We start from the raw sequence: 24,216 nt of genomic DNA on the forward strand, positions 1-24,216 counted from the left end.
TCCAACTCAGATTCGGCCAAATCGAATCAAGACAGTGATTCAAATCACCAGTTGAATCACTGTCCCCCAAATCAGCTGAATCTGAAGTGAATACTAGCCACTTTGCACAGGCCTAGTATCTAAGGCAGGGGTGGGCAAAATGCAGCCGGCGGGTCAGATGTGGCCTGCCAGGCCATCCTATCCAGCCCACGGGGCCCCTAAAAAGTTTAGAAAATTAATATTTATCTGCCCCTGGCTGCCTGTCATGTAGCCCTTGATTGCTTGCCAAAACTCGGTAAGTGGGCCTCTGCCCGAAATAATTGGCCCCCCCGATCTAAGGCGGAGCAACTGGAGCAGCTGTCCCAGGTGCTGACTTGGGGAGAGGGGGCACATAAAATATCAATCATCCACCACCACAGCTGCACAATCATGCCGGGGGCACTGTGGCAGCCAGAAATTGCTGCTGCTCCCATGCGTTCTGCTGCCCCAGGTGCCCTGTTGCTTTGTTGCATCTCTGCCTTATAAAATTGTCATGTGGAATCTAAACTTTCACAACCCAGGCATATTAATGTACTGCCCCTACCTGATGGTCTCCCTTGCTTTTGTCCTTAACAGTATATTAGAATGCATGTTTTTTTCTCTTGTGCCTTTTTGTAGTGGACTTGCTTGCTCTTCTGAAATGGAAAGCTTACCCAGACCGTGTAATGGATATCCTAGGAAGACTGAGGCATGTCAGTGGTGAGGAAATTGTTAAGGTATGATGTCTACAAATGGTCACTATTATTGATGGAAAAATATATTTCTGTAGCACAATGATCTTTGAAAGAGAAAACTGTGAAAATACCTTCCTATTCTGTCTCTTTTCTGTCAGTTTTCAAAGCAAAACTATTATATTCTTGGTATTTTTTTAACTGGTTCAGTTTTAGTATCTTTGTTCCCAATATGAAATTGCTCTCTCTTACTTCCTTTGTACCTTCCATAACATCTCCTCAGGCTGTAAGATTAAAGATAGTCTGAACATTTTTTACTGAAATGTATTTTCATCAAAAGCTGAAATGTTTCATTGAGATGGATCTGTTTTGACAAAATTTTCACCAGGAAAGTTTCCAAAGTCCAGAATGATCTCTTTTGTCATTAACAGCAAAGCAAAGAGACCTGAATTGTAAAATCTGATCCATCTGATCTAATAGCAGAGTTGCAACAGTTCTGCTTCACAAAAATGTTCACAAGCTGGAAAAAAGACAGAGGGGGATGGGAATGGGGTGATGTGCATAGCACTGATTTAGAAACCATGAAAGCTGTTGTAAAATAGAATTATCATCCTTTGGCCAGCCCTGCTCGCTAGGTTCACACCTACCCTTCTTTCAACTCCATTTTTGTGACCTATAACAAATGAAACCACATTTAATCCCTTAACAGGTTCACCAGCTGCTATTCCCACTTTCGCACTTTAAATCCTAGTATTCCCATAGAGGTATCGCATGAGATTTGACATTCTACTGTGCTAGTTTCCAATGACCCCATTATCTGTCATGTTCTAGGTCCAAGATACTTCAGAATACATTTGCAGTTGTGATCCTGGAGAAGGATTTATATATACCAGGAAAGAAGGCATTGGTTGGCTCTTCACATAATTTCAGGCATGCTGAGAGCCCTCTCTTCCACTTGTTTTCTAGAAGTTAACATTAGAGTGATGTGGGGGTGGGATTTCTCTGGAATAGTAAATCTAGAAAATCCCCTGTCCACTTTGCTTGTCCTCATTTGAGTAATGCTGTGCATTGAATATTGACTCATGTGGCTAACTTTTTATGAAAAAAAACAGAACCACTCCTCCAGGGGCATATTTGAATTCTGAAAAAAAATGTATAATTTTGTAAATCATCTGCAGGACAGTGCAAAAAGTGTCTGATTTTATATAGGAAATCATAAAAATATACAAGCTAGCCTATTTCAGTTGAACTTGTATCTGACTTCCTCTTGCAATGTGCTTCTATTTGGCATTGGGATATGAAGAGCAGAATATAGTAGATTCAGATCAGCAATAACAGTTGCATCATTTCAGACGCTTCATCCTATTGTGTTCTCTTTCCTGTGTTCCACATTAGAGAATTCAGGTAGAATAGATTAAAAAAAACTGACCTAGTATCAGCTCTCAGCTTCACCTCTAGTACTGCCCATTCATAATCATCTTTCTTTCGGATCCTACTTATTGGAACGGAAGGCACTGAGGGATCAGCACACAGCAGCCTGCAGTGTTCTGAACAAAAGAAGTTGCTGGCATTGTGTAGTTAGAATGCAGCACAGATACTTAGTACAAAAGACATGTGAATCTCTATTATCAAAACTATTTACTAATAAACAGGATTTGGAACACTTTTTTATTTTATTTTGTAACCAATGTATGTGCTTTCATATCAGATGTGGAATGACATCTCACATAATCATATGATATGAGAGCCAGAAAAGGCAAGTGATTCTGCCACTGTTTGGCAGCACTGTTTATCTGCCCAGAGACAATGAAAAGGAAACAGTATTATTTCAGAAGCTATTTGCAGTATATTTAATTTGCATACAAGTCTATGTTTTTACAACTGGCCTTTGTTAAAGCAGGAAATCTTGGCAATAAATAATTTCTCCAAATGCAAATTTTAAGTGGTCTGCTACTGCACAATGGCATAAAAACATATAAAGATATTTGACAACCTACAAAAACAGATGGTGCTTCTGAATGTTGTCAGAAATTTTAGATTTAAACTGTTTCTTCATGCCTTTTCAGTTCCTGCAAGACATTCTAGACACACTATTCGTGGTTTTGGATGACAATACAGAAAAGTATGGACTATTGGTCTTCCAATCTTTGGTAAGTAACCAGTTGGACTAGTGTTTTTCTTTTCCTTGTATTCCATGCCCTTGTTACCAAATTATTATCACTTCTATCTTATTTCCTTAAAATGTATGCATATGTAGCTGGGCATTGCTGCTGTGTACTATTTTATATCATTATTGGGTGATAAAGTAGAATAACCATAGACAAAAAATGAGGAGAGAAGTATTGCTTGTGGCAGTGGGTTGTAGGGGGCCAAATGATAAGTAAAGAGGAACTTGTCCATTCTCTGTGTGTATAAAAATACATCATAAATTCTGTTTCTCAACCACATAGCATGCTCACTGAATCTTTAGAGATATGTGCAGTTTGATCTACTCTGGGTTCTCTTCTCTACCTCACATAGGTGTTCATCATAAATCTGTTGCGTGACAGCAAATATTTCCATTTCCGACCTGTGATGGACACTTATATTCAGAAGCACTTTGCAGGTGCACTGGCTTACAAGTAGGTTTTGTTTTGTCATCACTTCATAGAGTAACATTCTCAGATTTCTCAGTACTGTGGGCACTGGGGTCATAAAATTTATGCAAGCAGATTACCTGCGGTTTTCAAAAGCAAAATTTCTGCACAAAATTTTTGTAGCCTGGCTTCACAGAGAAAAGCCAGTTAATGTTGTTTGTTGCCAGCACCAACCAAGGTTTGGATTTTATGGACAGTAGTTAGTGGTATTCTGAAGTCATTTGTACTTGAGGAAATTCAGTTAAGGTATTTCTCTGTGTTTTTACATAGGTTGGTTTATTCCACTTTCAGTTTTTAAAAATAATCCTCTGCAACAGATTTTAGTAAGACCCTTAACTAGAAGAGAGAAATAAATATATTTTATTTCTGAAAATTGCTGACTTTATTTGAAAATATCTCCATTATAAATCCCTTTGATTCTCTCTATTTAGATATTTAGTTATGATTTAGTTATGAAGGAAAATGTTTTCTGGTATTAGAAATGTAAGTACATATATATTTTACTATAAAGTTAGCAGTCAGAATGAATATACCTGCTGATTAGAAGTGAGTGGAACAAACATATTATATTACTTACTATTTAAAAAGCATCTGGCAGCTCTTTTTACAAAACTAGAAAGTTTCTAGCTTGATCAATTCTAAATAGAGGCTTGATGTTTCTGTCATTGTATCTCTTACTCAGAGAATTGATCCGTTGTTTGAAGTGGTACATGGACCGGTCGGCTGAACTTGTGAGACAAGACCATATCCAGGAAGCAATGAGAGTATGTATTTTATATAAATACCTATATTTTAATCTGTCTGTGGTACTACAGAGCTAAGGTTGCTATAAGATGTACAAAGTCCAGTAAATATTCATTTAAGTCGAATAAATTTCAACCTTTTGTCCAAACTCTCTTTTTAGGGTAAAATTCATCCTTCTGCAGAGGGACAGCACAAAAACTAGGCTTCACTTAACTTCTATGAAACACTATTTTGAGCATTTAAGTGGGATTTTTATGGGGGAATTTGTCTTGTACTGCCCAACAGTTAATGTTACAGATTTTATATTGGGTAAAGCTCCGGACTTGGAAGATCTGGTTTATATTGCTATATGTGGCACAACACAATGTATCACCTTGGTTGAAGCCCTGGAATATTTAAGAAAGGAGTAATGGGGCCTTTGAGTAGACAGATATTATAACAGATGCAATTCCACATGACACATGATCTTGAGGAAAACACAGCTACCCATCAGTTTGCATGAAACCAGGGAACACTGTTTGCACTACCTCATTTCCACAGAGAACAAATAACATGCCACCTTTCTACTATGATTACACAGATAGCCAAAACTCAGGACACCAAGATTAGAATCCCAAACTTATAGAAAGTTAATTACCAAGTAGGCACTGAATTCCCCTTTGTCGCTCAGCATTATCAGACCTTGCCTCTAGAACAAAGCAGGCTTTGATACCTTTCGGTGGGCTTCCACTTCTCTAAGGGCCTGTAAGTATTAAAGGGCACAGTGAGCCTAACTGATTTGCAAGAAACCATGATTTGCTTTGTGTCCAGCTTTCCTGTCATTACAGCCCTGTGTTTGCACCTTCAGCTAGCACATCAATAAAATGCAGGAGTCAATCCTAGGCAGCAATTCCAGCAAAAGTTCTCTCTGACAAAAAAACAAGATTTTTTAAAAGACCCTCTTATTGATCTTTTCATAGATGATTATTAAAGTCTCATGGTCCTTTTTATTTAATTGTGTTGCCAAACTGGACACACTCTCAAGTCCTCTGTTCTGATGAGATAGTTGCATGGCTTTCTGGACCAAAAGTGAATGGTTGAGATCGGGAGTGTCAACAATATTGCCCACAGGTCAAATCTGGCCCATGGGGCTTCCCAGAAGGCTGAAAATTTGGTAGTGGGGTGAGCAGCAGCAGTGTTAATTAACACTGCTACTGCCCATCCAGCTGTCAATTTACAGCCCCATGGACCAGATCCAGAGCACAAAGTCATATCATCTGGCCCATAGGACCAGAAACGTGGCAGTGTGATGAGCAGCAGCTGCCACAACTTGGGGAACGACAGCAACTAACACTCCCACCACCAAATTTCCAGTCCTTCAGGCCAGATGATGCAAATCTATACTACAAATCCGGCCTCCATGCCAGCCCTGGATGAGTTTGACGCCACTTACGTAGATAAAAAGCCCAGTTCTGATTCTCTGTACTTGGGAGTTCGCAGCAGATTTGCAATGCAAAACTACCCATGGACAAAAGTCCCCATAGTAATCTGGTACACAGGCTATTAAGGGTGTGCAAAACGGGCCCTATTCAATTCGGATTCAGATTTGGCCCAAATCGGGGGACAGTGATCCAATTTGTTGATTTGGATCACTGTCCCCATTCAATTTGTCCGAATCTGAACCTGAAGATTCGATGCTGATTCAGAGAATCAGCAATTTGACCATAGACACAGCTCTGAGTGTTTTTTCTACATACCTCAAGGTACCAGGCGCAGCTCGTGAACGCTGCGATGCTGAGGCAGATGAAGCGTCCCACAGGAGTGCAGAGGGGGGACCTCACCTGTTCAGCGGTGGACCAGAATTACTTCCAGACTGCTTCTGGGTCTGCTGCCAAGCACGTGGGGCTCCTTCCCCCCTATACTCCCTCAGCTCGGCAGTCGGCTGCAGGGGGACCCCCCAGGTGCCACCCCAGACCCAGGAGGCACCAGTTGCCAAGGTGGGGGGGAGGGTCTCATGACAAAGTGAAAATCTAAGATGTACCCCATTCAGGGGTAAATAATTGCAATTTAGCTTCCATTTACCACGAAGCAGGAGTAGACACACAAAACAGATAAAATAGATAAGCCTTACAGACAGGATTTTCCCACCACCACCTTTTGGCATCTAAATCTAATAAATCAATAAATTGTCATAATTGTTTCTGTTTATACCGGGGATGTAAAAATCATCTGGCCCCATGGGCCAAATAAGTGTCCCTGAGCTGATCTGTAAGCTGGATCAGGAGTTACCACGAAGCATGCTCTACTTGTGGTATACCACCCCAGACTGATTCCTTGCGCTGTGTACAGCTTTGGGTCTATCCCTGTGTCATAGGCGGTGCAGAGCCGATGCATGCTGCATGTGGCGAGCAGCGCACAGGAATAGACCAGCCGTGTGTGTTGGATGCAGCATGGGGCCAGCACGGGGCACATGCTCCATGAAGCACCCTGCTGACTGGCCCTGTGCACTGGCTCTGGGCCTGGCAGAATACCACATGGAACATGCACCCCATACCAGCCCTCTGTGTTACATACAGCACACATGGCTAGTTCAGTGCCATTTGCCACTTTCTGCAAGCACTGGTCCCAGGGCTTGTGGCCCCTGGGTCTGGCACAGGGTGCACTGCCTACAGTGTGTAGGCTCGACCAGCATGGGGCATGCTGCTCGCAGTATGGAGGCTGGACTCAGCGCTGCACACAGCAAAGGGGGTCCAGGCACAGTGTGCATATGTCACCCCAGACTGACCCTGGTCTTGCCTGCAGCATGTGCAGTGTGGGGTCCAACCCATGTACCACATGCTGTGTGCAGAGCTGGAGCAATGACCCATGGACCCAATCAAACAGCTCCATGGGCTGGATTCAGCCCTCAGGCCATATGTTCGACACCTCTGGTCTATACTAATATGATTTTTGGAGCATGAAGCTACACCCAGACTATGAGGTTGTCAGCAAACAATACCTGTGCTATCTACCCAGTCATGCCATGGTGGTGCCATGTGCCTTGGGATACTAAGGGCATAGCTATACTGTCTTCTTATCATGCTCAGGACCACCACCAAGAATCAAGTCCCATCCACTTATTCCTCATCTGCCTGTGTCCAAGCCTGACAGTCAGGCAGTGTAGCTGGCTGAAAGGAGACTGGAGCTTCAGTATACTCCATTCGCACTCTCAGGCTCTCTGTCTCAGGTGCAAACTCAGGAACCCTCTAAGCCATCTACACTTCCTAATTGCTGGGGTTGGCTGTCATTTAGCAAGCGAGTATAGGTGGGGATTGATTCTCAGCAGCAGCCCTGGGCTCAGCAAAGAGGTGGTACAGATGTGCCCTAGATGGAAGAGAAGGGGCCTTCTAAAGTGAAATGGCCCTGACATAAAATACTTTTAATTACTGTTTGCCTTGTACTCCATGTAATTGAAAGGGAAAGCATTGTGTTGTCATATGGGATACAGGGCCTCATTGACCTATTTTCTCAGTCAGCTGTTGGCCCTGTGGTTACATTTACTGATTGTGCTGAGCTGGCAGGCTTATTAAAGCTGCAGCAGGACAGTACTTTTTTCTTGTACTGACATTTAGCTCCTACGAAATACAACATATTTTAATCTAGACTGGAGTGTTTATTCAAAATATTTTAAAAATTCACTTTTTCAACAAAAATGTTTTATTTTTTGTTGCAGACAAAAAAAATCCACTGTAATTATGTTTATAGAGATGCTAAGTTCTGTGGTTCCAAGCAGGTTGTTTTCTCTTTACCCCATCCTAATAAGGGCAGTACGAAATTACCTATATAAAGAGAACTAAGGAAGAACCTTTAATTCCTCCTGCAACTGCTAGAGGTGTTTCCAAATGGAGGTTGATTGGTGGTAGTACAATTGGTGATAGTAGCAAAGTTACTTCTAAAGAGCCTTGCTTCCTATTTCTGTCACTTTACACATGCACATACTTCTGTTACACCCAAAGTGAAGAGCAGATTTTTTTTCCATGTAGGACTTTTGCTGTTACACTGTTAATGTTCTAATAGGCATATTTTCACATGGGAAAAACAAGCATGTTCTCACTCCAAATTAATTCATTCACTGGAGGTAAAAACCTGCTGAAGACAAGGAGAGCGTAGATGCCACAGAGGTTACCTCTTATGAAGGCAAGCCTTTTGAACTCAAGGCTAATGTACAGTACAATATTCGGCCACTAGAACTCTAATTCTGCACGCAAAATTTAAGTGTGTCTATATGCTTCACTATGGCAATATACCCCCTTTCCTCTGGCAGATTTACATCACTTCTCCCAAGCAAAAGAAAATTTCTGTTGCTGTCCTTCAGAAGATGTGTGCAGACACTCCTGTGCCTTTTGCCAACTTTACTGGTCCCTATAGCAACTGATGGCTTCATAAGGTCCATTTTGGTTTGGTTGGAATAGCTTCTACAATGAAGCCACATTGAGTTGCAAGAAGTGCAAAGTTTGTACGTGTTCTGGCAGTTTGGTGGTGGCAGCTGCTGCCTGCACCAAAATTTCTCCTGGTGGAAGATAAGGATAGAATTCTGTTGCCCTTCATGGGTATACCATATTTACCCAAACCCAAAATGGCTTTGAATTTAAGGTGACCTCCCCAGTAATTAGATTCTATATATAGAAAATTTATAAATTTGTTATAATATTCCATGTATAGAATCTTATTACCAGGGAGTCATCTTAAATTTGTCCCTCTCACTGCTACTGCAGGAACCAGTGCAGCCTCTGCCCCAATGCCAGAGCCTCTCCCCCCTGCCTGTTCCCCACAGTCATTGCCCCCTCCTCCCCCCAGCCTCTGCTCCCTTTGCTGTCCCTCCCCCACCCTCTGCCCCCTTTCCTGTCCCTCTCCACAGCCTCTGTCCCCTTTCCCTGCTTTATTCTCAGATACAGCTCCAGCTCCATTCCCTTCCAGGCATGGAGCACATGGAAGCACAACCCCCGCCCAGCCACACAACATCATCCCAGGGCTGGAGCTGCCACCCCTGCTGATTGGTGAGGCAGAGCCCAGAGTTTCCATGTGTTCTGTATTGAGGAGGGGATGGAACCAGAGCCACACCTGATGGTAAGGGGGAGAAGAGTGAGCAGAGGTTATGCAGGGCAGGCAGGGGTTGGGTAGGCAGCTGCTACAGCTCTAACAGGCCCCAACCCAGGCTCAGGGCTGGAGTCAGAGCTACAGCAGCCACCTGCCTCTCCCCCCTTTGCCTTGTACTTGAATCCGAAACGGGGGGCTTTTCCCCTCCATGTTGAATGGGGGAACAAAACCCTTATCTTGGATTCAAGTAAACATAGTAAAAGGTAGCTTGTAAGCCACATAGGGCACTGACAGATATGCAGCTCCCCATTCTAACTCATGGTGCTTTACAGGAAGTGCCATGAGTTAGTGCGCCCCTCCCCCCCCCCCAACGGAACAGACATTTGCTGTTTGTTCAGGAGGGGGGTGGAAATCGAGGCTCACTTTGGAGCTCATGCAACAGAGAGGCTGCCTGTCTGAAGCCTCTCTCCCCTACCACCCACCCTCCCAGCTCCAGTACTGTCTGCAGGATGGGAGAGGGGAGAAGGGAAAGGAGGGAGCTCTGGGCTGGGGTTTGCCCAGCCTGAGCTGGACAGGGAGGGACAGGGTTGGGGTGGGGCTGTGAGGTGTGGGGGGCTCCAATCCATACCCCACTCCAGCTCAGGCTGGGCAAACCCTAGCATGGAGCTCCCTTCCCTCCCTTCTCCCCACTCCCATCCTGCAAACAACACCAGGGGTGGGATGGGGCTGGGCTGCATCAGCCCAGCCCTGATCACATGCTTGGACTAATAGAAGTTAATGAAGGTGCTCCAGTTTGGAGCACCTTCATCTGAACTCTCATTAGAGGAGATTTAAGTTGTTGCATGATTGGGCTTTTTTAAAGCACACTGCAGCCATGTACTTCTCAAGGCATGGCTGTAGAGCACTTTCATGGGGCCGATTGCATGACAAATGTCACTTCTGTCAGTGCCCATAGGTGGCCCTTTGAGCATTTATACACAATTCGTTACTCTTGTCCATGCAGTATGGATGTGTAAACGTTCATGCATATACCAAGCATATACAGTAGGCCTGCACTTATTGGGCAGGTACTCAGATACGCATGCTCACTGGGGACATCTAAGTTAAGAAAATGTAGCCAGAGAAAAACCTATGATGTCACAGGAGGAGGAGGGACCTCCCATGGTTTAACTGCAACAGCTGAGTGGTTAGGGCAGTCACCTCACTCCAGTCCTTTTTCCAGTGTTCATTTGAAGATGGCCCAAGAAAAGAAGAGATGTGGAGCCAGGAGGAAAAGAGGGGGTGTGGCACAATGAAGTGGGTGCTGTTTTGAAAAGTTTCTAGCCTAGAGCCCAGCTTCATATTAGTTTGGAAATTTCCCCATTGCACTGCCCTCCATCGATTTTATCTGGTGATTATTAAATGTACCTGCCTGGCCAGTATGTAGCCTACTGTGCATGCTCAATATACATGTGCACACTTGTAGAACTAACAGAATTGCAAACTATGTACAAGTGCTAGAAAGGCCATGTTGTGCTGGAAAACTGCCATCTAGGTGGACAAAATGAAATGGAATTCTGCCTTAGGCACAGAGAAGGCCTTGGTCTTTAGCTGTACTTGCTAACTTGCATGAAAACTACAAGCTTTACCATCAGTTACTTAATGTAAGAACAGACCTGTTATTTCCTAGTGAGATATAACCATACAAGCATTAGGAGGAGCATTGTCAGCAGATTGAGGGAAGTTATTATTCCCCTCTATTAATCACTGGTGAAGCCACATCTGGAGGACTGTGTCCAGTTTTGAGCCCCCTGCTACAGAAAGGATGTGGACAAGTTGGAGAGAGTCCAGTAGAGGGTAATGAAAATAGGGGGCTGGGGAACAGGGCTTACAAGGAGAAGCTGAGAGAGGGTCTGGGTGTATTTAGCCTAGGAAAGGGAAGACTGGAAGGGATTTAGTAACATCTTTCAAGTGCCTCAGGGGTGGTTACAAAGAGTATGGATCTAAACTGTTCTCAGTGGTGAAAGATGACAGAACAAGGACCAATGGTTTCAAGTTGCAGCAAGAGAAGTTTAGGTTAGATACTAGGAAAAACATTCTCACTAGGAGGGTAGTAAAACACTGGAACAGGTTACACAGAGAGGTTGTAGAATCTGCATCCTTGGAGTTTCTTAAGACCCAGCTGGACAAGGTCTTGTCTGGGATGATGTTGTTGGGGATAGTCCTGGTTTGAGCAGAGAGTTGGATTAGATGGCCTCCTGAGAACCCTTCCAACCCTAATTTTTTATGATCCTATGAAGACTATGGGTGGGAAGGGGACTCTTAGCTTCAAGTAGATTTTATTAAGCTGAGTTTTAACTTATAGAATCTGCTTGTCTTTCCTTTTCTGTGGAGATGATAAATTCATTTATTGTGTATCTAGACTTTTTCCTGGCTCTCTTTAAAGCTCCCTTATCTCTCTCTTTGTTACCCTCATTCCTTTTGCTGCTCCTTAAGGCCTTGGAATATCTTTTCAAGTTCATTGTCCAATCTCGGATCCTTTACTCCAGAGCAACTTGTGGAATGGAAGAGGAGCAGTTCCGCTCCAGCATTCAGGAGCTTTTCCAGTCCATCAGATTTGTCCTCAGCTTGGACAGTAGGAGCTCCGAGACGCTAATCTTCACACAGGTTAGCTTTCTTCTGCACTTATGTTTAACTGCCAGTAAAAAGAGGAAGCTATTTTGTGCCAAGCAGCACATACCTGAAATGATTAGGAGCCAGTAGCGTAGCATGTGCACTCTGTCAGGCTGATTATACTGAAAGGAGTGGCATAGCCGCACAGTAATTTTAGACTGTAGAATTGCACGTATGGACAAATGCAGAACACTTGGGCAGTTTTACATTCAAGAAGGGACACAAATATATTGTCGTGTTATGTGGTTAGAGGAAACATTCTGCATTCCTTTTATTTTTTAAGTCAAGCATCTGAATCATAAGCATAAAGGGTGTTATGGCTTATGGGTCCTCAGCACCCACTAAATTTTTTTTGGTAGGTGCTCAAGCCTTGGAGCACCCACGGAATCAGCACCTATGAGCAAGAGTCTCTCTACTATGATATATCCACACTATGAAAAAGTTTGAGAAACACAGCCGTAGCTCTGGGTTTAATCACCCTGTAGTGGGCTCAACATGAGTGTGAACCAGGATATCACAAACCAGTGTGAGACTACCTACAGGAAAATGATCATCAGGGAAAATTGTAGCTAGGAAAACCATTCTTTTGTTTTCAGCTTTGGCTTTCATAGATACCCAAAGCAACCTGGAATAAGGAGGGAATTGTTCTCTTTGTTACCATGCTGGCATTTATATGTTTGTGAAAACTGTCCTATTTAATATTTGAAAAGTTTACTTTTTGTTTCCCACCTGCCACTGTGTTGCCCTTGATCCCAATTGCCCCATAGGCCCCTCAGCCTGGAGGACAGGTGAGCGGAGCTGGGACAGGTGCCCCACAAAAATGTGGTGGTACTACAAGGCCGTCATTTAATTCTGTAAGTAATGATCCCCTACTTTGCACAGCTCTTTCATCCTGGATGTACCCGTGACTCTCTTTCCTAACCCAATCCATCTTTTCCTGCATATAAACTTGGTAATTAGTGTTTGATTGTTCAGTTTTTGAAGCTAAGGAATAAAATATGGCCTGTTCTAGTATCAAATTTAACAAGCAGGATTTCAGAGCCTTGAAAATGCAGTATAAGAGGTGGTCAAGACCTGTGTGAGTCACCTTGATCATTAAAAGTGATGAGAGAAAATGGATCACCGTTGCAAGAGACTAGATATGGATTTTACTCATCCTTCAGCATAAGGGATGTTTTCATATATATTAATAGACAAGAAAACCAGTGACGATATAGAAGATACTTTAGATAAAATATGAAAGTGACAAGATACTGGGTCTTACTCATCTTGTTTTCCTCTTTTCCTCTTCAAATCCCACCAAAGTGATTGTGGCGAATGGTAGTTTATTCTTAGCTCAAACCTGTTGTTATGGTGCTTTTAGGTTCTTTTAGTGCATGTATCACTGAAGATGATATCACTGTGCGATGGCAACCTAGGGTATGGACCCAGGCTTGGATCCTTTTAAAAGGGGAACATTTCAGAAGGGCAACAGATGGTACTTTATAATTGTTGTGTGAATGAGGTAAGAATGATTCAAATGAAGCGAACCTCTCCTTTAACCCTGGAAGAAGGAGTGTTAGAGTTGGAGTGGGTTGGCTGCTTTTCTTTATACTCCTTGAGTGTGGACAGATGCAACTCTTAGAACATTCTAGATATACTTTAAACTGTGAGGCCATGTCCAGACGAGCACAGCCATGCACTATGTGGTGCTTCAGACGTGTCTGGCACCACATACTGCACATTCAGCTGTTCTCCATGCTGAAAAGGAGCACAGGGGAGTGGGTGGGGGGAGTTGACCCCTGGATATTTAGGGGTCAAAAAAACCCACGCCAAAAAATAGAGGAGCAGCGCACAGAAGGGCAGCATGTGCAGCTGATAACTGGAGCCTGGCTGGCTGGAGCCACACTCTGGCTCCCAACCATGCTCTGAGCAGCAGGATCACTTCTGTTACAGTCCCAGGAGGCCCCCAGCACCCCAGGTAAGGCTTCTAGGGCCTACCCCACCCAGTGTAACCTGCCATGTGCCAGAGGGTGCGTAGCACAGGTGTTCCTCAGAGATAACTAGCGATGGCCCAAGGGGTCCCGCTGCTTTTTGTCCCCAAGGAACCAAACATCCATCCTCATGTGGATGTAGCCTGAAAGTCTAGATGTACATACCACTTTACCCAATTTAAATTTCATGTAATGTTTCTAAAGTACATGGGAATATCAAGTACTGTTTTGAGCCAGTGTTCCTTGAACTGGTTCAATGTTATTTGCAAACACAGAGCACTCTGTACCAAGTGTCTGGTCAGTTTTTCCAGATATCCCAAACCGTACTGCTCCTTACCACCCCCAAACTGATACAGGGCAATGGGGCTGCTCTGGGATGCAACCAGGACTCTACTTTTCAAAGAGCTTTTGCCGACAGAGACCACAGTCTGCAGGGATGGGGAAGCAGAAAACCTCTGTATCAATTTCACTTCCCTGCTAGGTCCTAAGTTTATTTGGGGTGTGAGAGGATAGCCAGGATCTAGGGACTGAGCCCCCCATGACACACACATATTTAGTCACCCCCTGTCTGGATACCATCACACAGAGTTGGGTAGCGTGCAAGCAAGTACAGGCATGGGCTGTGCAAGTGAGGGCATGCAGGGAAACAAAGGCATGGAGCGTGGTTTGGGTGGAGAGCAGTGGTGGCAGCTCAGATACGGGTGACAAGAAACACCTGGCAACCCCTCCCCAACTTCAGATTGGACCTAGGATCTTAGGATCTGTAACAAGGAGATGAAAGTGGCAAGGTGGCTTTCCAGGGCAGGGGTTGGAAAAGCCAAGGAGTTCTTGAGAGGACCCAGAACATCCAGCCTCATGGGTACCATGAGCCAGGGATCTCACAGCCCCCCAGAACCTGGCAACCTTTCCACTCCAACCCCTGCCCCAGTATGGGTCTTCCTCCACCTCTAGGGGAATCCTGAGGAAACCCTAGGCACTGACCCCTAGGAGGCTTGATGGTCTGGGTACTCTACCACCCCCTGTTTTGGCATAAAATCTGTAAAAAAGTAGTTCTACATAGAACCCTTAGCAGTATATGTGTGGACATTTCAGTTCAAGGACAATTATGAATGGGTTCCCAATCAGTGATATTTTTGGAACAGTTCAAATGTTATCTCTGTCTGCACCCCTTGTCTCACCCAGGATGTTAGAGATTTTCCTTCCCAAGCCATGAGAGTAAAATTGATTTTGCCATCCTTCCTTCCTTCCAGGTTTCTTAAATCACTACAAATATCCTCCCACTTATTAGAAGGTTTATAGGCAGATTCAGGAAAACTGTTGCAAGAATATTCTGAACTATTGTCGTGACATTTCTGCTTGTTTTCCTAGTCACAGTTCTTGCCAGGTTGTTCTACACTAGTGGGTCCAACCTTTTAAGCAGACATGCCACAATTCAGCCCTTCACCTTCCCTGAGTGCCCTTCAAACCCCTTTCTCATGCTTGATCTGCTGCTCTGCTTTGTGCTTCCTGCCCTGTATGCCAGTATACTGCTTGTCCTGTCCCTGGTCTGCAGTGTGCAACACACGGCGGCCATCTCACACATGCAACGCACAGGTTGACTCCCCCTGGTTTACACAATCATGAAATTATCATAGAGAAAACTAAAATTAATGCTAAGATCTGCAAACATTATAATAGCCCTCAAATATTTCAAAGCCATGAGATTATTGTTAGTTTATCTTATTTATTCAATATTTATACGTTGCAACACTCAGCTGATGACATGGTAAACTCTTTGGATTGCTATGTAATCTAAATTGATTACAAAGACAATAAGTTTCTTGGTGTCATAATAGGTAGAGAAATGGAGTGAGGAGCAAAATTATTTGTAGAATAATGATGCAGACTGTACAGACCATCTAATGTTTGAAAGGGATTTTGGGTTATTTTTTAAATTGCATTTATTATTTTTAAAGAGAGATTAATGAGGGGATATTGTTTGATTGTGGAAAACAGTGGTTTGAAGAGTGATTCGGAATTGAAATGAGAAACAAGGATTTCTTAGGATGATATTGTGATTGGACCAATTATGTAGTTGGGATAGAGTTAGTTAGCTGGGGTCCTCAAGAGTAGGGGAACTCAGTGCCCAAGATAAGTGGTCGTTCCTTAAGGAGACGATACTCAGAGCCCAAGGGGTGACAATCCCAACAAAAAGCAAGGGCGGCAAGAGTGCCCAAAAGCCCCCCTGGCTTACCAAGGGCATTCGTGAATGCCTGATTGCCAAAAAGGAGGCATATACCCGGTGGAAGTGAGGGGCTATCACCAAAGAGGAGTGTACCTCCACCGCTCAGGTCTGTAGGGGGGCTGTTAGAAAAGCTAAGGCAGACACGGAGCTAGGGCTAGCATCAAGGATCAAAGATAATAAAAAGTCCTTTTTTAAATTTATAGGGAGAATGAAGAAGGCACCAGGTAATGTGGGGCCCCTGCAGGATATGCTTGGCAATCTGGTGGTTGCACCAGAGTGGAAAGCAGACCTCCTTAACAAATTCTTCGCCTCCATTTTCTTGTTCAGGGACCGGGACTCCCTGACCTGGATTCCAGACGGACTCGGGAGAAACGCTGCCAGGCCTAAGGTTGGGGAGGACCGGGTTAGAGAGCTTCTGGAGCGGCTGGACGTGTTCAAATCAGCAGGGTGTAGAGGGAATTGGCAGGGGTTATTGCGGGGCCCCTGGCATGGCTTTATGAGCGCTCGTGGTGCTCTGGCCAGGTGCCAGATGACTGGAAGAAAGCCAACATGGTCCCCATCTTCAAAAAAGGGAAAAGGGAGGACCCGGGCAACTATAGGCCCATTAGTCTTACTTCAGTCCTAGGGAAACTCTTTGAGAAGATCATCAAGGAGCACATCTGTGATGGGCCAGCAGCAGGGATGATGCTCAAGGGCAACCAGTATGGTTTCATTAGGGGCAGGTCCTGTCAGACCAACCTGATTGCCTTCTACGATCAGGTCACAAAAGCATTGGACACAGGTGTCGCGGTGGATGTAGTCTTTCTAGACTTCAGCAAGGCCTTTGACACTGTCTCCCACCCCATTCTCATCAAAAAACTAGGTGACTGTGGCATTGATGCCTACACAGTCAGATGGATTGCAAATTGGCTGAAGGGTCGTACTTAGAGGGTAGTGGTGGACGGGTCTTTTTCGACCTGGAGGGAAGTGGGCAGTGGAGTCCCCCGGGGCTCGGTTCTTGGGCCCGCACTGTTCAATTTCTTTATTAGTGACTTGAACAACAGGGTAAAAAGCCTGTTTAAATTTGCTGATGATACCAAGATTTGGGGTGAGGTGGGCACGCTAGTAGGGAAGGACAGATTACAGCAGGACCTGGACAGGTTACAATGGTGGGCTAATGAAAATAGGATGGATTTCAATACTGACAAGTGCAGGGTGCTGCACTTGGGCAGTAGGAACCAGCAGCATACCTATAAGCTGGGAAACTCCCTTATCGAGAGCACGGTGGCAGAAAGAGATCTTGGAGTCATTACTGACTCCAAGATGAACATGGGCCGACAATGCGAGGCCACGGTCAGTAGGGCTAACCTTACCTTGTGCATCCACAGATGCATCTGAAGCAGGGCCAAGGATGTGCTCCTCCCACTCTATGTGACACTGGTCAGGCTGCAGCTGGAGTACTGTGTTCAGTTATGGGCACCGCACTTCAGGAGGGATGTGGACAGCATTGAGAGGGTCCAGAGGACGGCCACCCGCATGATCTGGGGACAGCAGGATAGACCCTACAAAAAGAGGCTACGGGACCTTAACCTGTTCAGCTTTCGCAAGAGAAGGCTGAGGGGGGACCTGGTGGCCGTCTATAAACTCACAAGGGGAGACCAGCAGGGTTTGGGAGAGACCCTGTTCCCCCTAGTGCCCTCTGAGGTAACAAGGAATAATGGCCACAAATTGTTCGAGAGTAGGTTTAGACTAGACATCCGAAGGCACTACTTCACAGTCAGGGCAGCTAGGATCTGGAACCAACTGCCAAGGGGAGTGGTGATGTCTCCTACCCTGGGGGTCTTTAAGAGGAGGCTTGACGTCTACCTGGCTGGGGTCATTTGAGCCCAGTTTTCTCTCCTGCCCAGGGTAGGGGGTCGGACTTGATCTACAAGGTCCCTTCCAACCCTACTTCTGTGAAATGCAAGACATTCTTTATCAGGTCTCTACTGTCTTGGATCCCTCCTGTGTTGCTCGTGTGCTGCCTGTGAGTTGGTTCCTGTTATGATAGCTGAGTCCACTGTTTTCTTCTTCTTTTGGATGGCTGTCATCAGGTATTTTTGGTAATACATTTGAGTCTGCTGCATAGTAGTCAGGTATGTCCCCAGGTTGCCTCTTAGTTTAGTAGCATAAGTGAGTATCTCCTGTTTAATTTGATCTCTTTTGGTGTAGGTTAGGTGAAGAATATGGTTTCTCAATTTTCCTAAGTTCTCCTGCATAGTTGTATTGCTTATATAGAATTGTGCCTGTTAGCTGGAGGGCTGCAGATTATGAGTTCCCTTGGAATGATTTTGTGTTTCTTGCCCAGGCTTAAGAAGGTGTGTCACCATGTGTTTGGCTCTTTTTTTCTTTAGATTGTGACATTTCCATTGTAAACGGCAAATTTGAATATGTTCCATGTTATGATAGTGTAAGCATAATGTTGTAGTTGTGATGGTCCAGAAATTATGCGAGAGGCAAGGATTTCTTAGGGTGATAACTTTTATTGGACCAACTATGTAGCTGGGCCAGAATTAAACAAGCTTTTGAATGCAAGACATTCTTCATCAGGTGATTTCAGATGTCTTGCATTTGAATGCTTGTCTAACGCTATCCCAACTACATAGTTGGTCCAATAAGAAATCCTTGTCTTTTGCATAATTTCTGGACCATCATGGCTACAACATCACTGTTACACTACCATAACATGGAAAATGGTGAAAAAGAAGGTAATTGTGTGTTGTAAAGTATCCTACTCAAAGGGCGCGTCTACATGTGCAAATGCTCTGGCTCCCCTGGGTGCTAGCCAAGAGGCTGGCAGGGAGCACCAGGACAGGAGACCGCTGTCTCCTGGTGGAAACTAGGACATTGTTCCCTGCCCCCGGGAGCTGCCTGCTGCTGGAGCAGGCTCCACCGCTGGACCCTGGGCAGGGAAAATGTCCCCCTGCCAGCTCTAATCTCGAGTAAAGCATCTTGTGTAGACATGCCCAAAGTGTAGGAATTAGCATGAGGGAGGTCACAGAGGTGCTTGAGAAGAGAGAAAAAAGAGTATGTGGGGTAGAGAGGGAAAAAGAACTAGCAAAATGGAGGAAACTGTTGGACAATTAGGCTTGAGATGCAGATAGGAAGCTTTATAAACCTGGCCAGTGAGTTTGAAATTGTTGTAGAAAAGGCTGTGGAGCCAGTAAGGGAATTCGTCAAAACAGTGAGTATGGACTTTGGTGATGATAATTGCCATTTGGATGGGAATGAGAAGGTGGCTGGGAAGTCAAACAGATTTAATTATTTCAGGTAAGAGGTTATCAAAATATGCAAAAGAAATTTGACTGTAGGGATGTGTTGCAAAGGAAGAAGAAACGGAAGGATTTTAAAACATCTTGAATATTAGGGGTAAGCAGAATGAGTTCAGGATGATACCAAATTTGTAGGACTTGAGAACTCAAAGCGTTATGGAGTTATGTACTCTCACAGATATAAATAGGAAGGAATGACTTGAGTGAAATGAAGATTAACTTTTGTTATACTGAGATGTTCCTCCTTTCCATAGTTACCTTCAGGGATAACTCCAAGCTATTGAAGATATCCCCTTGCAACACAAGTCATTTATACTGTATTTTTTTTTGCATGATATGGTGCTTATTTCTCATGGAAATTCACTTAGCCTCACTGTTGTAGAAGCACAGTAATATCACACAATAGTGTTGTTGTTAAGGGTCTGTCAGTATCTTCTTTACAAACGAGACTTTTGGAGGAGCTGTTTACTAAAGTATTTCTGTGCAAAAATGTGAGATACAGGTTCTCAGTTCAAGTATCTTTTCGTAACATATAAACGGTAAAAATCAACAAAAAAGATTTGGACTATTTTAGGATTTTCTTGTTTTGTTCTCCTACACCTAAAAAGCTATTATATTTTTAATACCATTTTATACATTCTAGTGTAAATTGTGATTAGCATCCTTGTGAGGTTTTTGATTTCTTAAATCCAAATGTAGTCAACCTGTTATGTATTAGTATTGCAGGGATGTCAAAACAGAACCAGATCTTGCATACTAGCTGCTCTTTGCTTCCTGTGAACAGCAGGGTGATACAGATTGGAGTATCAGCCACAACTCAGACTTTAAAAACTCTTTCAGACCCTTAACTCTGTTTTACCACTGTTTGTTTGTATTTCACAAACTTTGTTTCTGATGTACTATCCTTGCTTTAGAAGTACAGACCTCAAAACATTTCTTCATTTTTTTTTTTCAGGCTGCTCTGTTGAATTCATTCCCTGCGATCTTTGATGAGCTGCTGCAGATGTTCACAGTGCAGGAAGTAGCAGAGTTTGTGAGAGGAACTCTAGGCAGCATGCCCAGTACAGTGCACATTGGGCAATCAATGGATGTTGTTAAGCTGCAATCTATAGCACGCACTGTGGACAGCCGCCTGTTTTCTTTCTCAGGTAGGAAAGTAGCATCTGTTTATACCACTTGCAGCTGAATGCACCAGATGACTGACTGATTGAGAATAGCAGTGTATTACATTACTTGCATTGCTTTGCTGAGGACATTTCAATACTGAATACAAATAAACACAGAGATTTGTGTGAATTATACTGTAATCAAGTTGATTTATATATATACATTTGTTATGTTTATATTGTTCTGTGTCCATAGAGCTTTTCACATACTAGAGATTGAGGTATACATCAGGCTACCAGGAATAAATGAGGTGAGGTTTAGGATGCAGTGGAATATCTAATCTAGCATAACAGTGATAAAAGCATGTTTATTATGTGTCTAATCCAATCACTGCCATTTTCATTGCTCACAAATACACACTGCATTGTATTTTTGGTACTGTTAGATATAAAAACAGTATTGAACAAGACACAGATATTAAGACAACCCCTGCCCCAGCAAGCTTACAGTGTGGAAACAGATACTGAAAACAAGTAACTGGAGATAGGCCTGTTGAAAGTCTCTGGGTTGAGGTCAGAGGGGAGAGCAACAAGGGAGATGTTGTGGTGGGTGTGTGCTATAGGCTACCAAACCACGAGGAAGTGGTGGATGAGGCTTTCTTCAAACAGCTAGTGGAAGTTTCCCAATCACAAGCCCTGGTTCTCATGGAGGACTTCAGTCACCCTGACATCTGCTAGTAGAGCAATACAGCAGTGCACAGATAATCCAGGAAGTTTTTTGGAGAGTATTGGGTACAACTTCCTGGTGCAAGTGCTGGAGCGGCCAACTAGGGGCCGTGCTCTTGACCTGCTGCTCACAAACAGAAGAATTGGTGGGGAATGTAGTAGTGGATGGCAACTTGGGCAGCAGTGACCATGAGGTGATTGAGTTCAGGATCCTGAGGAAAGGAAGGATGAAGAGCAGCAGAGTAGGGACCCCAGACTTCAGAAAGCAGACTTTGACTCAGAGAACTCATGGACCAGATCCCCTAGGAAGCCCATCTGAGGAGGAGAGGAGTCCAGAACAGCTGGCCAGTACTTTAAATAAGTCTTACTGAGAGTGCAGGAAAAAAAAATCTTGAGTACAGGAAGACGAGCAAGTATGGCAGAAAACCAGCTTGGCTTAGCAGGGAACTTTTCAATAAACTAAGTCACAAAAAGGAAACTTATAAGAAGTAGAAATTTGGACAAATAAATAGGGAGGAATATAAGAGTATAAGAGCATTGCTCTGGCATGCAGGAATGCAGTCAGGAAGGCCAAAGCACAACTGGAGTTGCAGCTAGCAAGGGATGTGAAGAGTAACAAGAAGGGTTTCTACAAGTATATCAGTAGCAAGAGGAGAATCAAGGAAAGTGTGGGTCCCTTACCGAATGGGAGAGACAACCTTGTGACAGAGGATGCAGAAAAGGCTGAAGTGCTCAATGCCTTCTTTGCCTCCATCTTCACAGTCAAGGGCAGCTCCCAGACTACTGCACCTGGCACCACAGTTTAGAGAGGAGGTGAGCAGCCCTCAGTGGCAAAAGAGCAAGCTGAGGACTATTTAGAAAAGCTGGACATGTACAAGTCAATGGGACTGGACAGGATGCACCTGAGGGTGCTGTGGGGGATGGCTGATGAGATTACAGAGCCACTGACCATCATCTTTGAAAATTCATGGTGATCAGGAGAGGTCCCAGATGATTGGAAAAGGGCAAATGTAGTGTCCATATTTAAGAAAAGGAAAAAGGAGGATCCAGGGAACTACAGACCTGTCAGCCTCACCTCAGTCCCTGGAAAAATCATGGAGCAGGTCCTCAAGGAATCCATATCTAAGCAGTTGGAGGAGAAGGAGGAGGAGGTGATTAGGAATAGTCAGCATGGATTCACCAAGGGCAAGTCATGCCTAACCAACCTGATTGCCTTCTATAATGAGGTGACTGGCTCCGTGGATGCAGGGAGACCAGTGGATGTGATACACCTTGATTTTAGCAAGGCTTTTGATACAGGCAAACTGAGGAAGTATGGGCTGGATGAATGAACTGTAAAGTGGATAGGAAACTGGCTGGAGCGTTGGGCTCAGAGAGTATTAATCAATGGCTCAGTGTCTAGTTGGCAGCCAGTATTAGGTGGAGTGCCAAAGGGGTCAGTCTTCCGGCCAGTTTTGTTCTGTGTCTTCATCGACGACCTGGAAGATAGCATAGTGTGCATCCTCAGCAAGTTTACAGATGACACCAAAGTTGGGGGAGTAGTAGATATGCTGAAGGGTAGGGCTCAGATTCAGAGTGACCTAGACAAACTGGAGGACTGGGCCAAAAGAAATCTCATGAGGTTCAACAAGGAATAATCCCATGCACCAGTACAGGCTGGGGACTGACTGGCTGGGCAGCAGCTTTGCAGAAAAGGACCTGGGGGTTACAGTGAACAATAAGCTGACTATGAGCCAACAGTGTGCCCTTGTTGCAAAGAAGGCTAATGACATAGTGGACTGCATTGGTAGGAGTGTTGCCAGCAAGTTAAGGGAAGTGATAAATCCCCTCTATTCAGCACTGGTGAGGCCACATCTGGAGTACTGTGTTCAGTTTTGCCCCCTCCCCTCCCCCCCCCCCCCCCGAAAGGATGTGGACAACAAATTTAACAATTTATTTGCCTCCATTTTTCTGAGCAGGGACTGGGTCACCCCCCCCCCCCCCCATGGGACCCCTGTAGGTCCCAGGGGAGGCACACCCAGGCCTAAAAATGGTCAGTGAGGACTTAGTCAAGGACCTTCTGGAGGGACTGGACGTATTTAAATCAGCTGGTCCTGATGACCTCCACCCCAGAGTGCTGAGGGAATTAGCAGAGCTCATTGTGGGGCCCCTGGCATGGCTTTACGAACACTCGTGGTGTCAGAGGACTGGAAAAGGGCCAATGTGGTTCGCATTTTCAAAAAAGGGAGGAAGGAAGACCCAGGAAACTATAGGCCAGTCAGTCTTACCTCGGTCCTGGGTAAGCTTTTTGAGGGAGTTATCCTGGCGCATGTCCGCGAGGGGCCAGCAGTGGAGATTATGCTTAGGGGCAACCAACATGGGTTCATTAGAGACAGGTCCTGTCAGACCAACCTGGTAGCCTTCTATGACTAGGTCACAAAATCCTTAGTTGCAGGGGTAGCAGTGGACATAGTCTTTCTGGACTTCAGGAAGGCCTTTGACACACTTTCTCACCCCATTCTCATTAAAAAACCAGGGGACTGTGGCATCGACACCTACACAGTGAAATGGGTCACTAGTTAGCTGGAGGGCTGCACCCAGAGAGTGGTGGTGGACGGGTCTTATTCAACCTGGAGGGATGTGGGCAGTGGGATCCCCCAGGGCTCAGTCCTTGGACCCGCACTGTTCAACATCTTCATCAGTGACTTAGACGAGGGGGTAAAAATCACCCTGTTCAAATTTGCTGACGTCACTAAGATGTGGGGGGATGTGGGCAAGCTGGAAGGGAGGAATAGGCTGCAATCAGACCTAGACAGGTTACAGGGGTGGGCGGATGAGAACAGGATGGGTTTCAATACTGACAAGTGCAAGGTGCTGCACCTGGGGAGGAAGAACCAGCAGCAGACCTACGGGCTGGGGAACTCCCTTCTTGTCAGTGCAGAGGCAGAAGAGGATCTTGGAGTCATTATTGATGCCAAAATGAACATGGGCCGGCAGTGTGAGGACATGGTCAGGAAGGCCAACCACACCTTGTCATGCATCCACAGATGCATCTCGAGCAGGTCCAAGGAGGTGATCCTCCCCCTCTATGGGGCACTGGTCAGGCCACAGTTGGAGTAGTGCGTCCAGTTCTAGGCACCAC

The 24,216-nt window shown here is 44.7% G+C and overlaps 1 protein-coding gene and 1 long non-coding RNA gene across 9 annotated transcripts in view; one reads left to right on the forward strand and one right to left on the reverse strand.

Annotated features, from left to right (window-relative positions):
• The window catches only part of DOCK3 (dedicator of cytokinesis 3), a 664,549-nt gene that overhangs the window by 533,661 nt on the left and 106,672 nt on the right, over nt 1–24,216 (forward strand). For all 8 annotated transcript variants that reach the window (XM_059715389.1, XM_059715393.1, XM_059715390.1 and 5 more), the window contains exons 19-24: nt 637–734; nt 2,756–2,839; nt 3,210–3,310; nt 4,008–4,089; nt 11,600–11,770; nt 20,219–20,411. In XM_059715389.1, coding sequence (XP_059571372.1) covers nt 637–734; nt 2,756–2,839; nt 3,210–3,310; nt 4,008–4,089; nt 11,600–11,770; nt 20,219–20,411 — 729 coding nt within the window. The remainder of the gene's footprint in view (nt 1–636; nt 735–2,755; nt 2,840–3,209; nt 3,311–4,007; nt 4,090–11,599; nt 11,771–20,218; nt 20,412–24,216) is intronic.
• LOC132244459 (uncharacterized) overlaps nt 1–24,216 on the reverse strand; it is a 78,776-nt gene that overhangs the window by 52,489 nt on the left and 2,071 nt on the right. The gene's annotated exons all lie outside the window — the stretch shown is intronic.

Source organism: Alligator mississippiensis, chromosome 12 (assembly GCF_030867095.1).
Source record: "Alligator mississippiensis isolate rAllMis1 chromosome 12, rAllMis1, whole genome shotgun sequence".
Classification (NCBI taxonomy): Eukaryota; Metazoa; Chordata; order Crocodylia; family Alligatoridae; genus Alligator; species Alligator mississippiensis.